The sequence below is a fragment of the Tursiops truncatus genome, chromosome 8 (assembly GCF_011762595.2).
Source record: "Tursiops truncatus isolate mTurTru1 chromosome 8, mTurTru1.mat.Y, whole genome shotgun sequence".
NCBI lineage: Eukaryota > Metazoa > Chordata > Mammalia > Artiodactyla > Delphinidae > Tursiops > Tursiops truncatus.
Window position 1 is genome coordinate 63,408,352 of NC_047041.1, and position 17,229 is coordinate 63,425,580.

Below are 17,229 nucleotides of genomic sequence, written 5' to 3' on the forward strand. Positions count from 1 at the left end.
CTCCCTCACTCAATACATTTCAATCACACTGGCCTTCTTTTTTCTTCCCTAGTGTTCCAAGCTCTTTCTCATCTCTAAGCATTTGTCTATGCTCTTCCTTATATTTGGAACATTAGGTCCCCCTAATCTTGCTTTTCCTTCAGAACACTTACCACAGTTTGTAATCATGTATTTATTCCTATGAGGATTTGTTTATATTTGGCTACCCTACCATGCTGTAAGCTCATTGAGGGCAAGAATGATGCTTACGTTGTTGATTATTGTATGCCCAGCATTTAACACAGAGTTAGGCATATAATACATACTTGGTAAATGTTTGTTGAAGGAATGAATGAACATTCAACTCATGTAGGCCCATACATTAGAATTGCCTCATTCCTACAGTTCTAATCTGATAATACAGTATCCCCACCTGGAGGCAGGTAGCATGATGGTTGCTTTCGTTAACACCATTCTCATTGGCTAGGGATAACTCTAAATGATCGAATCATCTCTTCCCCCCCCCCCCACCCCGTACGTGGGCCTCTCACTGTTGCGGCCTCTCCTGTTGCGGAGCACAGGCTCTGGACGCGCAGGCTCAGCGGCCATGGCTCACGGGCCCACACGCTCCGCGGCATGTGGGATCCTCCCGGCCCGGGGCATGAACCCGTGTCCCCCGCATCCGCAGGCAGACTCAACCACTGCGCCACCAGGGAAGCCCCAAATCATCTCTTTTATACTCCATTTATTAATGCCATTCATTGTGCCATCAGTAGTAAATTTCTCTTTAAGTCATTTCACCTCATTCTGTTATAGCTGTTAGTATAAGAAGCTTCTATATGTTAACCATCTTCTCTGTGTTCTCTTTCATCTGTCCTATAGCAACTTATATTCCCTAAGCTTCAGGGAGGTTTGTCTTCTTTATCACATTCAAGGACTGATTATTTCTGTCCATATGTTTTGTGCAAGAGCACAGAAATGAGGCAGCAAAAGCTTGACTTTTCTTTGTGCTGATGCTCTGGAAAATTCTATGCCCTAGAAAGAGAGAGGTTAACTGCCCTCCCTGCCTCTACCACTCCAAGACAGAAATTAATGCTATAGAAACAGTGCTTTTTACTCTGTGCCAGCATTCTTTACTTGGTCAATCTCCTGAAATCGTATGCTTATTTTATACTTAAATTGGTTTATGTACATGTGCATTTCTCTGGAAAGGATCTATATCTTATTAGTTTAGAGAAGTCAGGGATTCAAAAAAAAAAAAAAAGTGCCCTGAGCTTTGTATCCTGCTTTACTTTTTCCTGTGACTAAATCTGAGTAGCTGATTGGCTCCTTTCTCTAAACCACTTGGTGTTATGACTCCCGGATGCTTCTTGAAACTTGTTTTCAAATGGACTTGGTAAACAAGCCCTCAGCTTAGCCGAGGCATTTTGAACTATATGAACAATAAATGCATTGTAAAATTTCCTGTTTGAAAAAAGAGGCATCAGAGATAATTATGCAATGCACTTAGCTATTCAAGTTTAGTTATTCTTTTTAATATTATTTATTGTTTCTCATTTCTTTTCTTCATGACCTGAGTGTGGTCACACTGGCTTTAGGGATTGTGTCCACAGTGTTAACTGAGAAACCACCACCAAAAATTTTTTAAAACTCCTTACATTACTAAGAATAAGGCTTGGATTTAGGGCCTAAAAATAATTCAGTTGGAATGTGAAGAAGTTGAGACACCATTATACAACAAGGCTTCAGCATATTTGTATGTCTGTATATATGATGTCAGAATTCGCACAATTATTACAGTGCTTTGGGGGGTTATTTTTTGAAAATTCTTGGGCACAAAAGAAGTGGATCTTCATTAACCAAAATTTCTTTTCTTCTGCTTCTTTCACTTGTCTTGCCAGTGAGATTTTAAAGATGTTTCTTCCTTCACTTCCTTCCTTCCTTCCTTGTACTCTGTGTGAATCTACAATCGCTGCAACTTGAATGGATGAAACTCCACGTTTACAAATCGCCAGAAGCAGACGTCCTTAAGTTGTTTCCTTCTATGTCCGACGTTTAACCGTGAATGCATTCTAATGATTTTTCCCCCTTTGTTAAAGTAAACGAACCTCAGGTTCCAAGGGAAAAAAATAGATGCCAACATTTGGAAAACTTTATATCTTTTTTTCGACTTATACTCCATGACACTTTGGGGAACCTTCCGGCCCTTGTCGCCGACCCAAGCAAACACACACACACACACACACACACACACACACACACACACACACACACACACGCTTTCGAAGATACGGGTGCTCTAGCAAAACCCTGAGCTGCCAACACAGGGCTTAAAGAATTGACGGAGTTTTCAAACGTCAGACCTCTACGTGCCAGAGCTATAAGGCACACCTGGGCTGATATCATTGTGCCAAGGCTCTCAGGTGGGAATCCCCGGCACTGCCGCTATGCTGCTGGCGTAGGCACTGGAGCCCGGCGGAGTCTCCACTTCTGGCTTGGGTTTGCTTTTTGAAGCCTCCAGCAGCTCAAAGCGAAGTCTGCACCAAGAGCTCCGTCCCCGGTCCCTTCCCCCATCCCCTCCACCCTCCCTTTCTCCTGGAACCAGGGCTCTCCTAAAGGCCACAGCCGGGAGGCCACGAGGTACAGCTGAAGAGTCCTCTGCAGACCAAACCCCCCAGGGCTGGTGGGAACTGGAAGGAACGAGTCCAGACCACGGGACCTTCCCTGGCTGTGGGCCGGCGCCCAGCTGTCCTTGACCTCCCCGGCAGCCAGAGGCGCAAGCCGGGGAAATGAAAGTAAAAACCTGTCTTGGCGCGGACCCAGCTGGAAGCTGGCGACGAGTAGGTCGCATCCTCAGACAAGACTGACAGACAGCCGGTCCTGGACAGGGTCGCTGCGAAGAGCGTGACTCGTAGGGGACGAACTGAAAGGAAGCATTGAGAAATGGGAGACGAGCGAGCAAAACAGAATAGTTAGGCTGGGGAGGCTCCTGGAAACAGAGCAGGCACTCAGTAATACCTGCTGTCTGCGGTGCGGGCAGACTAGCCGCCAGATCCGGTCTACTGCGGCAACTGCCCTGAAGCCAGACAGGCGGCCCGAACCCAGCCAGTGCGCTGCGCTGCACTCCTCCGACCCTCGGCGTTCCCAGCCCAACCCCGAGCCCGAGCCAGGAATCTGTCCCCCACCCTCAGCTGGAACTCGGGTCCGCTCAGGTGACTCCCTCGGAGAAGAGTCCTCAGAATAAATAACTTCGGCGCGGCCATTCCTTCCCAGGTGCAATGTCCACCGGTCAGTCCTGGGAGTGAAAAGGCGGCTGAGCCAGCAGTGCGCGGCCCAGGGCAGGCAAGGTCCTGTGCACTGGGTCTCAGAACCAGTGTGGCAGAGCAGGTAGGAAGCTTAGAGATCCGCTGGGAGCAAGTTTTAAATGGGGAAACCAGAGGGTGGGGTGTGTAACTTGCCCAGGTTCACAAAGAGAATTGCCGTAGGGTGAGAGGAGAAGCTGCACCACAGAGTTCCAGTGGTCCCGCGCGCCCTCCGCCTCTCAGTCTAGGCCCTCGGCTTCAGGACCTGCATCCAGGGAAGTGGGTGATAGGATACCAGAGGCCCTCCTGCAAGAAGTAGGGAGCCCCGCGGGGCTAAGTTCCCTCCCTAGTTTGGCCTCCCGAAGTTAAGTAAGAAAGTGAAGTCAAGAAGCAGTGATGGAAGAGCATAAACGGTGACAAACGTGCTTGGGGGTGATTCATCATGAAAAGGCATAAATCCTTGGGCGGGGGCTAGGACTCTCCTCTCTCCCTTGACAAGATGATGGTACTAGCCTAGAAAAATCCACGCGGCACCCCAGTCCAGTCGGCCGTGCATGCTTGCGGGGCCGAGCTGGGACACTACTGTTTACCACCTTTGGTGTGACTTTGGGCAAATGCTTACCCCTCTGAACTTTAGTTTTCTCATTTCACCAGGTAGAAAGCTGATGTTACCTTCCTTGTCTAACTCAAGGGTAGGTGTGAAGATCAAAGGAGATCAGAATGTGGCCATGCTTTGTAAAGGGATTAACATAAGTGAAGCATTAGTGTGCTTCCCTGGCAGTATCCTCACGTTTACCAGGGGTGAATGAAGGCTCCGAGGGCAGCCAGGCAAACTCTCAGGTTGTAACCTTATAAGGCATACTTGGATTAAAAGGGGAAAAAAAATGAAACTGTATTCTTCGTCCTAATTTTGGTTATTCCTTTATTTCCAAATAGGCATGCAAATTCTGAAACTTCAGGTAAGTCCCCCCTTCTAAATCCCAATTCTCACATCAGCCTTTCCGAGCCTTGCCCCTATTGCGAAATCTTACTAGCCCATCCTCAGAACCCCGGAGTCTCGGCTAGCCCCCCTCCTCTCAGCTGTGCTCTGTGCTCTGCCCCTGAGGCTCCGCTGAAGTCTGGGGTCGCGGCCAGGTCAGGCGCCGAGCCGGCACGGGGCGCGGTCCACTCGAGGCCACAGCTCCAGAGGTCTGGAGTTCGGGTCATCCGCGTGATACCCCGCGCTGGCTCTCGCAGTTGTGTGCCAGAAGACGTTACACTCTGGGCTGCATAAGTCCTAGGTAAGGACCCCCAAGAGGTTGTACCGGCTCTGCTTCGTCCGGGCTGAAGGTCTGAACTCTGTGCCCAGTGAGTCAGGGCTGAGGCAGTTCCTGCACCAATCTCCTGGAGCTCATCTCTGAGCCCTCTAGGCATGAGGGACCCCCCACATCACCTCCAAACCCCACACCCGCAGGCAAGCAATGCGCGCTCCCGATTGCAGAGCGCGCGCCCAAGGGAGGAAAGGGAGGGCGCCAGGGCAGCCTACGCCCCGCCCCCTGCGCTCTTATAAAGCGGAGGAACGAGAGCCGGCCACTCAGTGGTTTCTTGGTGACATTAGGCGGAACGGGTCGAACCTTGCCATCTCTGGTTTCTCACCGCAGCTTGGACGTCTGGGTTTTGCCACTGCCAGAGCGACGTCTCAGACTTAATCCTCCAAAGATCTCGGCAGATCACCCCCTCAAGCAGGTAAGCACCGCGGGCCGGGCGGGTTAAAGGTGGGGAGGCTTGCCCAGGCCGGAGACTAGGAGCGCTGGGTGAGGGGTACAATCCACTTTGGAGGGTCCTCTGCCGGGTGCGTCCCACATCCCGGGCCCAGCTCGTGGACACAGCTGGAACTCCAGAGACCCAGTCCCCTCTGCTCCGTCAGCCAATCCGAGAAATTGAGCGGGGAACCTCTGGGAGCCTGGCGCGGGTCAGTGGCCTCCCCTGCGGGGCCTGTCACCCCCCTGGCGGGTGCAAATGCCGCTGGCGCCTCTCTGCGCCCCGGGGAGATAAGCGTCTGAGTCCGGCAGAGCGCGGGTTGAGCTTGCCCACTCCGGGGCCCCCCGCCCGCCTCCGTGCCCCGCCCGGCGGTGGGGCAGACCCGGGCGCTCACGCTCGGCTCCTCTTTCTCCTTCCCCAGGGTCTACGCATCGACGCTGGGATGAAGCTGGTTCCCGTCGCCCTCATGTATCTGGGCTCGCTCGCCTTCCTAGGCGCGGACACCGCACGGCTCGACGTGGCGGCAGAGTTCCGAAAGAAGTGAGTCGCAGGCAGCGCCTGCCCCAGTTCTGGTACCTGCAAGACAAGGGAAACTAACCATTGGTCCCCGAGGGGTTAGAAGTGAACAGGAGCAGGGATGGGCCAAGACCTCGCCTGGACGATTGCGAATCGAGTCTATTTGTGTTGTTTAGATGGAATAAGTGGGCTCTAAGTCGTGGAAAAAGAGAACTTCGCGAGTCCAGCAGCTACCCCACCGGGCTCGCCGATGTGAAGGCAGGGCCTGCCCAGACTCTCGTTCGGCCGCAGGATGTGAAGGGCGCCTCTCGCAGCCCCCAGGCAAGGTAACTATGCGGGGCGCCGTCGCGGGGTGGGCAAGGGGAGCTCTCCTCCGTTGCCCTGGCCCGGGGGATCATCGGGGCTGTATGGCAGTTCAGATGGAGGTAGCAGTTAGCAGCTCCCTCTGGTCTTAGAATGGCTCCGTTCCCGCTGGCTGGGGCCAAAGACCTGCTTGATGGGGGTCTCATGTGGCCTTCCTTCCCTTCTCCAGCAGTCCGGACGCCGCCCGCATCCGAGTCAAGCGCTACCGCCAGAGTATGAACAACTTCCAGAGCCTGCGGAGCTTTGGCTGTCGCTTCGGGACGTGCACGGTGCAGAAACTGGCGCACCAGATCTACCAGTTCACGGACAAGGACAAGGACGGCGTCGCCCCCAGGAGCAAGATCAGCCCCCAGGGCTACGGCCGCCGGCGCCGACGCTCCCTCCCCGAGGCCGGCCTGGGACGGACTCTGTCTTCCCAGGAGCCACAGGCGCGCGGGGCCCCGGCCTCCCGGGCTCATCAAGTGTTCGCCACCCTCCTTAGGATTTAGGCGCCTGTGGCAGCAGCGAACAGTCGCACATGCATCCCGCCGGCGCCTCCCGGGACGGAGGACTTCCCCTAGCCGAGCCTCTCAGCCTATGGGACCCGGGCTGAGACAGCCCTGAGAGACCGAGAGTCCGGGAGGTACCGTCCGGCGGCGAGCCCTGGCTTTGCAGGACCCCGTCCACCTCGGAGGCAGTGTTCTCTTCACCCTAATTCGGCCCGGGTGCCCCGGGTGGGGAGGGGGGTGCAGAGGAATCCAAAGGAGTGTCCTCTGCCAGGCTCATGGAGAGGAGAAACTGCGAAATAAATGCTGAGACCCCCAGGGGCAAGGGTCTGAGCCACTGCCGTGCCCGCCCACAAACTGATTTCTGACGGGGTGTCACCCCATCGGGGCGCAAGCCTCACTATTACTTGAACTTTCCAAAACCTAGAGAGGAAAAGTGCAATGTGTGTTGTATATACAGAGGTAATTATCAATATTTAAGTTTGTTGTGTCAAGATTTTTTTTGTAACTTCAAATATAGAGATATTTTTGTACGTTATATATTGTATTAAGGGCATTTTAAAGCAATTATATTGTTCCCCTCCCCTCTATTTTAATACGTGAATGTCTCAGAGAGGTGTAACGTTGTGTGCTGCGTGGAATGTGAGCGTGTATGCGTGAAAGAGAGACTGGTTGCCTCTTGTGGAAGAAGAAAACACCATGTCTGTATAATCTATTTACATAAAATGGGTGATATGCGAAGTAGCAAACCAATAAACTGTCTCAATGCTGATTCATTCTCGGGTCACGAGTCTTGGGAGGGAGGGTGTCCCCAGTCTTGGTCCGCTCGGGAGCCCTGGGGTCCAGGAGCCTTGGGGTCCAGCCGCCTGGCGTGGGAAGGTAGGACGGCTGCGCTGGCGCGTGCTGGCTGCTCTCCGCGCTGGCTGAGCTGTCGGAGTAACGCTCTCTGGTGGGACGTGCGGAGAGCGTGTCTCGCGTGCGGGTCCGGGCTTCGAGGAGATGCTCCAGGTCACAGCCTCGTGTGGCGGCCGGGCCGGTTGGGGTAGGGTGAACCCTTAGTGGGGAGGCGAGCCTGGACTCTCCCGATTACGCAACAGAGTCCCAGATTTTATGGAGTTGCTCACGGAACCGTGCGCAATAAGCGCACCTCGGAGAGTTGGGGTGGTCTCCGAGGTCTTCCAGCTGAGGAGTGTCCCCCTACTGCAGCGGGGCTAAAGTTAGAAGCGACTCCAGCAAAAAGTGCGAGCTCCTCCGGGAAATCCGCAGCCGGGCCAGTGACCCCAGTCCTCTCCCGGCCCAGTGCCCCAGCGAGTGTGCTGGCTCATAAGCGATACTGCGGCGCCCCCAGCCGGCCGCCTCCGACGCGCCAGAGAGCCTTCAGGCAGTACGTGCGGTTTAATAAGTCCTCCTACGTGGGAGTCAGCACACAGCCTTAATGAAAGAGGAAAGAAAAAAACAGTTTGCAGATGCCAACCAGGGCCGGCCCCCCCTAGACCTGCACGGCGGCTCCCTGTTCTGGGACCGTGACTCAGCGCCCACACGGGGCGCAGCGTGCAGCTGCTGACGGGAGGCGGGCTGGACGGACGTGCCGCCGGAACCGTGCGCCTGCGACGGCCTGAGACCTTCATTGTTCCGCCTCCCCTTGCCGCTCTCCTCTTCCTTCCTCCTTCCCAAGACGTTTTCATTTTTTTCTCCACTTCTCTCCAGCCTTCCTTTCTCTCCCTTCTTTCTTCCTTCCTCCCCTTTGCTTAAATTTGTACCTTATCATCTTAGACCGTTGACCCCCAGTTCTGGTGATAGAAGCCAGACACTAAGCCCCAGTGAGTGACTAGAAGGGCAGGGGACGTGGAAACAGTTAGGACAGAAGAAGAAGATAAGGGAAGGCACCCTGCTATTGATGTCTCTACCCTATTTGTCTCAACCAATATCCTGAAGACCCAGGATGGAGTTCTACTGCTTGTCCTTTCCAGAAAGACTCCCTGGCCTTTACACTTCAAAGCATGACTGAAATGTTGGTGCTTCTAGGTGATCTTAGAAACCTTCTTGGTGAAGAAAATCTGAGGGTGAGTTTGAATAATGGAAATGTTTCCAGGGCAGCCTGCCTTCTCCTGGGACTTTTGGATCAATTGCATTCCACAAGGTCCCTTCTGAGGGCCTAGAATAGTTCCTTCCAGAAAAAGCCTCCATGACACTGAAAGGGGTCATAGGTCTGGAGTCCAGAGACAACCTGCTCCTGAAGCAGTTTCAGTTTCAAAGAAAGTAGATCCTAGTACATGGAATTTCCTTAAGACCATCTGAGGCCTCAGTTTTGAGCACCTGGCTATTGACAGTGTCAATCTTTATACAGTTCATTGTCCTAGTTGATCTTAACAATTTAGTGAGGTTCATCAGAATTCAAGGGGTTACAAAAGTAGCAAAAGACCGTGCTTTTCTTAAGGTCCTTCTAGTAAATATTCACTTATCGGGAGCTCTGTGCCACAGGCACTGCACAAGGTACAGGGGATGTAAGAATGAAAGAGTGACTAAAAAATCAAGTTTGGGAATTCCCATGCCCGTGAGTGGTTCTGGGTGGTCTGAAGGGGCTACAAAAACCGGAGAGCTGCAAACACTTCATCCTTGCAGACAGTGGCTTGGGATTAAATACTCACCCTTTTCCTTGAGCCAAGGTTTGTCCAATAGCCACAGAGCCCTTCAGCCAAACCTCACCCTGGCAGAGTTTCAACCAGCAGACAAAGCTGCCAAAGGCAGGTTGGGCACTAGCTTAGGGCTATTCCGAGCAGGGAACAGGCATTTGCCTTCTGCCCAGGGAGTCTTATGACTCCCTTCAGGGAATCTAAGGCAAGTGAAGGAGATGGTTCAGCTCTGAGATGAAGAGGCAGCTGCTCAGCTGGAGTCCTTCCCAACTAAAAAATCTGTGATTTGGAGACATGTCTGAAGACACAGGAGACCCTCCTAACACCAGTCTGGTACAAGTTCAGAATTGACTGAAGGTCACCATCAAACCCTGAGGACCTTCTCTGTGAGCCATTCAACCTTCCTTCTGGTTTCTTTTTCATAAGGTGTCAAAGCCTGTCAGGATAAGGTCTCTTGATGCCAAGAACACATCATTTATCAACAGTGGTGAGTCATTTGTGGCTGATCCGACCTGTCGACGGCTGAGGAGTAGTCGCAGCTTTTATCTTTAGCTACTGTTGCTGGCTGTGGGAATGGTACCATCCATTTGTAATCAAACACAATGTACCAAGCAATTTCTTGAAATGCCCACACCTTAGCTGAACAGCTAAGGGTGGAAGGGAGTGATGGCGAGGAATGGAAACGGCTTCTTTTTCTTAGCACCTTCTTTGTATTAGACATTCTCCTAGCCACTTTATATACCTTAGCTCATTTAATTCTTACAGCAGCCTTGTGGAGTAGGTGTTATTATCTCTGTTCTGTCTGTGGATAAAGAAATTGAACCTCAGAGACATAAAGTAACTTAGCCAAGGTCACACAGTGAGTAATCAGGCCTGGAGTCTGGATTTGCACTCAAGTGCCACAGGCTATTTTGATGCTATGAAGACACAGAGAGTAAGGTGGAATAATTTTAACATTTGGGTTCTCAAGCCAGATGTCCCCAGATGTCCTCTACTATGAGGATGGCTTGGGTAGGTGATTTACACCTGTGGTTCTGAAGGATTTACATGAGACTGGTAGGACTGGAAACCAGAACTGCTTCAGCAGTATGCTTAGTGAGTGCAAAATAAATAAATGAAGTGAGTTTTTTAATTCTTTGACCTGGTTTGAAGTGGGGATTATAATCAGAAATAGTCGTTTTTTCGCCCTGAGCTAAGCCGCTGACCTCTTTGGTTTTTGTTGCCAAATACAGTTAGAACATATACCTGAAGGCCTCAAAAGCTGGCTTCTGAGAGGAAGGCCTTCTGAGCTATTCCTGGCCAAACCCAGTCCCACACTGCAGGTCTTGAGTCGCCTGGAAGGACACCTGTGTCTACAAAGCTGCAAATAGAGTTTCCACCCTTAGGTGGAACCTTTGTCTTTGGCAACTGCTGTCCAAGCCGTCTTTTCAGAGGCTGAGTGAGCTGACAGAGTTATGAGCGCTGCCCCTCCTTTCCCCAGTGGGGACGCCGAGGGCCTTGTTATCCTGGGTTCCACAGAGGTTTCTGCCAAAGCCGGATTGGAGGCTTGGTCTTCATTGGCATGGGAAGAAGGGTGAGGCTAGATAGCTATCTGGTGGTCCCACTGGTCTTGTTCCAGAGTTATTTTGAATTCTGGTAAAATAATAAAATGACTGTGACCACACAGGCAGCTGAATTTAGTAGGTTATTGTACTTTATCCAAAAGCAGGAAGGTAGTTCTGAGTGTTAAGATGAGTTTTTGAGACTTAAGAAATGCATTTTACTTATTATACAATATTTATCCAGTGTAGAAAAAAAGAAAAGATTTTCCTTTTATACCACTCCCAGAGAGATAACTACCATTATTTTTGAGTTTACCTTTTTAGACATTTTTACATATTATACATACGCACTTTAAAAAATTGAACTCAACTGCAGAGAGCTGAATGAAGCATACTTCTCAGTTTAAGTTGTTATTATTGGTCTGTGCAAGCCTTCTCTCTTGTTTTAATTACTTTATTTTTTCTCCTTTAATTCCCATTCCCCTTCCCATCTCCTCCATAGGAAGTGTCTTTAACCTGTTTGATATCTGTACTTATTATATGTATATAATCCTGTAAAATCTGTTTTGTTGTTTTGTGACTATGTGTTTTTAACATACAAATATATTGTGTTAAAAAATTTCCTACTTTTCTCACTAAACACTTAAAAAAATAATTATCCAAGTAGATTGTTTCTTCTCATAGCTGCACATTATGGCGTAATAACGCATCTACCACATTTAACTTCTCTTGTCTCTTAATGAGGGACTCTTGGTTTGCCTCCAGCACCTGTTTGCCACGAATAATGTATAGATGAACATCCTGTTTCATGTTCTCTTGTGGATCTGAATGAGAATTTCTTGAGGTTATATATCCAGAAATGGCATCCAAAAGCTTCTACGGACAATGCTAAGTTCTGTGAGATTAGTCTCCAGAATGCCTGTACCAGTGTGTATTCCCACCAGCAGTGCGTGAGAGTTCCCCACCTCCCTGTGTCCTTGCCGACCCCTGTATGGATTCATGTTTGCCATCCTAAAGGGTATAAACTAATATGGCACTATTGTTTTAACTTCCATTACTGATTACTACTGAATTTTATTTATTTACTGGTCATTTGGACTTTCCCTAATGGGCCACACAAATTTTAAAAAGTGGGATCAGGTTGGTCTGCAATCTGATTTTTTTTTTTTTTTTTTTTTTTTTACTCATCAGTATATTCGTGGCATCTTTCCATGTCAGTAAATAAATCTGTACAATATCATTTTTATTACCTGCATGATATTTCATCATATGAAATTATCCTAATTTGTTTAACCATTCCTCTGTTATTGGACATTAAACTTCTCCCCACCCCCTGCATTTTTGCCATGAAAACTTCCTGAATAAACATCCTTGTGTATTCATCTTAGGGTAATTTTATGAATTGTTTTAAAGATAAATTCTTAGAAGTAAAATTACTGAGACCATTTTCTCACTCCACATGCAAAAATAAACTCAAAATGTATTAAAGACTTACATGTAAGCTCTGAAACCATAAAACTTCTAGAAGAAAACATAGGCAGGGTGTTCTTTGATGTTGATCTTAGCAAAATTTTTTTTGGATCTGTCTCCTCAGGCAAGGGCAGCAAAAGCAAAAATAAACAAATGGGACCACATCAAACTAAAAAGCTTTTGGACAGCAAAGGAAACTATCAACATAACAAAAAGGCAGCCTACTGAGTGGGAGAAGATATTTGCAAATTATACATCTGATAAAGGGTTAATATCCAAAATATATGAAGAACTCATACAACTCAATATCAAAAAAACAGTCTAATTAAAAAAATAGCAGAGGACCTGAACAGGTATTTTTCCAAAGAAGATATCATTTCCAAAGATGGCCACTAAGCGCATTGAAAAGATACCCAACAGCACTCATCATCAGGGAAATGAAAATCAAAACCACAATGAGATATCACCTCACATAGGTCAGAATGGCTATCATCAAAAAGACAAGAAATAAGTGTTGGAGAGGATGTAGAGAAAAGGGAATCCTTTTCACTGTTGGTGGGAATGTAAATTGGTACAGCCACTGTGGAAAACAGTATGGAGGTTCCTCAAAAACATTAAAATGGAGCTACCAGACAATTCAACAATTCCACTCCTGGGTATTTATTTGAAGAAAACAAAAGCACTAATTTGGAAAGACATATGCACCCCTATGTTCATTGCAGCATTATTTACAATAGCCAAGCTATGGAAGAAATCTAAGTATCCATACAGTTGAATGGGTAAGGAAGATGTAAGATTTTATATATATATATATACCCCACCACAATATTCCATTGTATAAACAATGGAATATATATACAGTGGAATATTATTCAGCCATAAATAAGAACGAAATCTTGCCTTTTGCAACAACATGGATGGACCTAGAGGGTATTATGCTAAGTAAAATAAATCAGACAGAGAAGGACAAATACTGTATGTTTTTACTTACAGGTAGAATCTAAAAAACAAAATAAACAAATAAATATAACAAAACCAAAACAGACAGATACAGAGAACAAACTAGTGGTTGCCAGAGGGGAGGGAGATGGGGAGATGGGTAAAATAGGTGAAGGGGATTAAGAGGTACAAACTACCAGTTATAAAATAAATCACAGAGATATAATGCACAACACAGGGAATATAGTCAATAATATCGTGATAACTTTGCATGATGCATGATCTATAAAAATCACTCTTTGTACACCTGAAGCTAATATAGTATTGTAAGTCAACTATATTTCAATTAAAAAAAACAAGTAAATTTATTGAGCCAATAAGTATGTAGTTTTTTGTTAAATATTTGATACATATTGCCAAATTGACCTCTGGAATGATCTGTTTTTACTTCTACTAACAGTCTATAAATGTCAATTTCCTATATTCTTAGAAACACTGAGCATTATACTTCTTTTTTAATACTGTGTCATCTGATAGGTAAAAATTATATTTCTTTTTTTTTTAAATGATATTTCTTATTAGAAAGTTTTGTTCTTTTCCCATGTTTCTAGACTTCATTTTATATATTAATAATTCTAAACATATTTAGTTTATAGTTTCATTCTAATAACTCTATAATCTTTATCAGCTGACTTAGTCATCATGATTTGTTTCCTCCTATTTCTGTAATTTTGGGTTCTGAGCTCATCTTATTAAAGCTTAATCTATGGTGATTCTGGGTTGAGGTGAATTGCTCCAGAGAGGTTTGTGTTTGCTTTTTCTTATTGCCCCAGAGTTATTACCAACCTGGGACCATTTTTAATACTAATTTCTTGATTCAGTGTTTCTAAACCATGCACGTGTGCATTTGTGCTAGAGAAGTGGGGTGTAGCCTTTGGAGGATCCTGGATTTACCTGAGTGTCTCAATTCCTTTTCTTCTGTCCCTAAGCAAGTCTCTTTATTACCAGGGAGAGGAAAGCCCTCCCTAAAGTCCAGGCAACTACTTTTCAGTTAAAGCTCTCCATTCTGGTTTTTAGTTACTTTGGTTTGGTCTCCTGTGGATTTTCTGTATTTTCATGGGGGTTCAGTTATCCATTTAAAGGATGTTAAGTATGCTTTGCTTAGCATTCTAGATATTTTATAGTAGCTGAATTTTCAGCTTATCTAGTCTGCCATTACCACCAGAAATAGGAGTCAGTATCAACTATTCTCATTATTACTTCAACTTACAATATTTCTTTGATCAATAGTAGATGAAATATTTCTCATATCTTTACGATAATTTATATGTCCTCATATATATTGTTTTATTGTTGTTGATCCTTTTATTCTATTGGAGTGTTTGTCTTTTTTTTATTGATTTGAAATTCTACTTAATGATTAAGAATATTAAAGTTTTGTCACATACACACATTCCTTTTTTTCATTTTTGTGAAGTGTGATTTATTTTTTGCCCTATAAAACTTTAGATATTTATATAATCAAAGATACTAATTTTTCTGGCTTTATTGGCTTGCTTAGGAAGTCCTTCTCTGTCTTAATATTTTAGAATATTCATCAATTTTTCTATTACTCTTCTGATTTCATTTTGTACTTTAAACATTTTAATGCAACTGGAATTTATTTTGGTATATGATGTGAAGTAGAGATTTAACTTTATTTTTTTCTCCCAAATAGTTAGCAGTTGTCTAACACATATACTAAGTAACACACATTTTCTGCAGTACTTGGGAGGTTTCCTTCATCATATACTACAGAGGTTTTCAAACTGTGTCCTATAGAGCCACAGGATTTCCCTGAGTTACTTCTGCATATTCCTGGGGAGACAAGGAGGAAGCAAAAGTAGACTCTCTAGCCTCAAGTGGAGCAGTTCTACTCTTTTTTGTTTTATATGTTGAGGTCCCATGTCAGAGTTTATTTGAAGAAAGAATTCATTCCCTGGTGGTCCAGTGGTTAAGACTCCGTGCTCCCAATACAGGGGACCCGGGTTCCATCCCTGGTCAGGGAACTAGATCCTGCATGCCACAACTTAAGATCCCGTGTGTTGCAACTAAGACCACCTGGTACAGCCAAATAAACAAAACAAAACAACAACAATAAAAACTTTAGGAAAAAAAAAAAGAATTCATCTGCCTGCAAATCAGTAATACAATAAATCTTTTTTAAAATTTCTTTAATTTTTTTATTTTTTAAATTAATTTTTATTGGAGTATAGCGGATTTAAATGTTGTGTTAGTTTCTGCTGTACAGAAAAGTGAATCAATTATACATATACATATATCCACTCTTTTTTAGATTCTATTCCCATAGAGTTCATTACAGAGTATTGAGTAGAGTTCCCTGTGCTGTACAGTAGTTTCTTATTAGTTATCTATTTTATATATAGTAGTGTGTATATGTCAATTCCAATCTCCCAGTTTATCCCTCCCCTCCGCAATAAATCTTAAACACTAAATATTTGAATTTGTTTCTGGCCCTTTTATTCTCTTCCATTCTCAGTCTGTCTTTTCCTGTACCAGGTTAACAATTCTACAAATTAATATAAAACTTTTCAAATTTACACAAAAATTAGAGATAATAACATAATGAACTCCCATATACCTATTGTTAAAATCAACAATTATCAAGATTTTCTCACACTTAATTCATCTATCCCTTTTTCTTTTCTGTTTGCTTTGTTTCTTTCCAGAGTGTTTGGTTTTCCCTGCCCTTTATTCCTCTCCCTCCTTCCCTCCGCCCCTCCCTCCCTTCCTTCCTCCTTCCTTCCTTCCTTCCTTTTTCTCTTCTCTTTTCCCCAGACATCATATCATTTCACTCACACAATTCAGTATGCATCTGTTAAGAAAAAAGGAATGAAAAAAGAATGTTTTCTTACATAACCAAATGCTATTGTTACACTTAACGTTAACAATAATTTTGTGGTATCCTCTCATACCCAGTCCATAATCAAATTTGCCTTATTGTCTTGGAAATGTCTTTCAACAGTGGTTAGTTCAAAACAGACTCCAAACAAGATTGTTGTATATCTAAGTTTTCTTTTAATTTAGAGCAATCCGCCCCCCCTTTTATTTTCATGCCATTGACTTGTTGAAGAAAAGGTTTTAATAATTGTCACTTAGAACTTTTATCATCAAGATAAATCTTGATTCTCCACTTCACTCTCCCTGTGTAGACTCAGCCAGAACATCCTGACCTGCTAACTTGTCAGGGTGGGGTCAGGGTGGGGGACTGGAGTGACCAATGTCACAGTATTTCTTACACAGAGAGAGTATCTTGAAAGGTCAATCTTTGTGCTTTTCTTTGCTACACTTTTTCCACTTGACCTTTCCCCTAGTAAATCAGAGGCATTGCTCAAGGAGAATTAGGATTGGTAAAACCGGAATGTGAAGAGAAAGAAAGAGTCAGAATAAGGCAGTCAATGTTCAGTTTTCTGACTTTTAAAACAGCCTCTTGAAGCCCACGTCAAAGACAATAGTTTTGAAAGCCAAAGCCTTTTATTTGCAGAGTGCCAGGTTTTGCAGAGAGAAGAAAAGGCCCTTGAGAATCAAAAGGGAAGGCCTGGAAGCATGAGGGAGTGACTTTGCCCTAAACATATTGGAAAGAGTCTAGAGGGAGAACCTGACTAAGCCCCTTCACCCCAGCATTCTCTGGGCTGGGGGAAAGCAAGGACTTAGGAGGTTGGAGGGAGGGCTGGGGGAAGAGTCCCACCAAGAGGAGGACAGCATCATGGAGAGACTGCAGATTAGCCTCAGGAAGCCTTTGGAGGCTGATCCATGCCTGGAGCCCATCTGCCACTTGAGTGAGTCCCACCGTTGCTGAGTCAAAGGGCCATGTTAGCTGTTCTTCTCACCACTGCCAAGGGTCTTTCATCACCAACAGCCAGAGGGCCAAGCAGAAGTGACACTTGTCTGTGTCCAGAGTAATTTTTGAGCCCCATCCAGATTGCTCCGAGTGGCAGAGGACACTACTAAGCCACCTCCAACTTCTTAGATCAAAGGGCAGGGCACTTTACACCAAAAGAATGGTGAGCTGGAGGGAGGGCCACCCACCTCTGTATTTGCGCGGGACTGGACCCTGCAGGACATCCACAAGTCACAAATGGGTCAGGATTTCCCAGCCTAGTTGTACTCTTGTGTTCTAGCTAGTTTTTGGTCTCAATTTGATGAGTTTGTTCTGCTAGTTAGAGCAGTCCTCCTTAACCTTTTCCGTCTGTTAAAACCA

General features: G+C 45.9%; 1 protein-coding gene across 2 annotated transcripts; it reads left to right on the plus strand.

The window, feature by feature from the left end:
* Positions 1 to 4,786: 4,786 nt before the first annotated feature.
* ADM (adrenomedullin) lies at positions 4,787 to 7,157 on the plus strand. 2 transcript variants are annotated; one of them, XM_033862527.2, is made up of 4 exons: positions 4,787 to 5,006; positions 5,443 to 5,561; positions 5,714 to 5,863; positions 6,073 to 7,157. In XM_033862527.2, exons 2-4 carry the CDS (start codon positions 5,464 to 5,466, stop codon positions 6,386 to 6,388), a joined length of 564 nt encoding a protein of 187 aa, XP_033718418.1. In that variant the 5' UTR covers positions 4,787 to 5,006; positions 5,443 to 5,463; the 3' UTR covers positions 6,389 to 7,157. The 2 variants fall into 2 exon arrangements, with proteins under 2 accessions (XP_033718418.1, XP_004320994.1); XM_004320946.4 differs by having other exon boundaries at positions 4,833 to 5,006; positions 6,070 to 7,157.
* Positions 7,158 to 17,229: the final 10,072 nt, after the last annotated feature.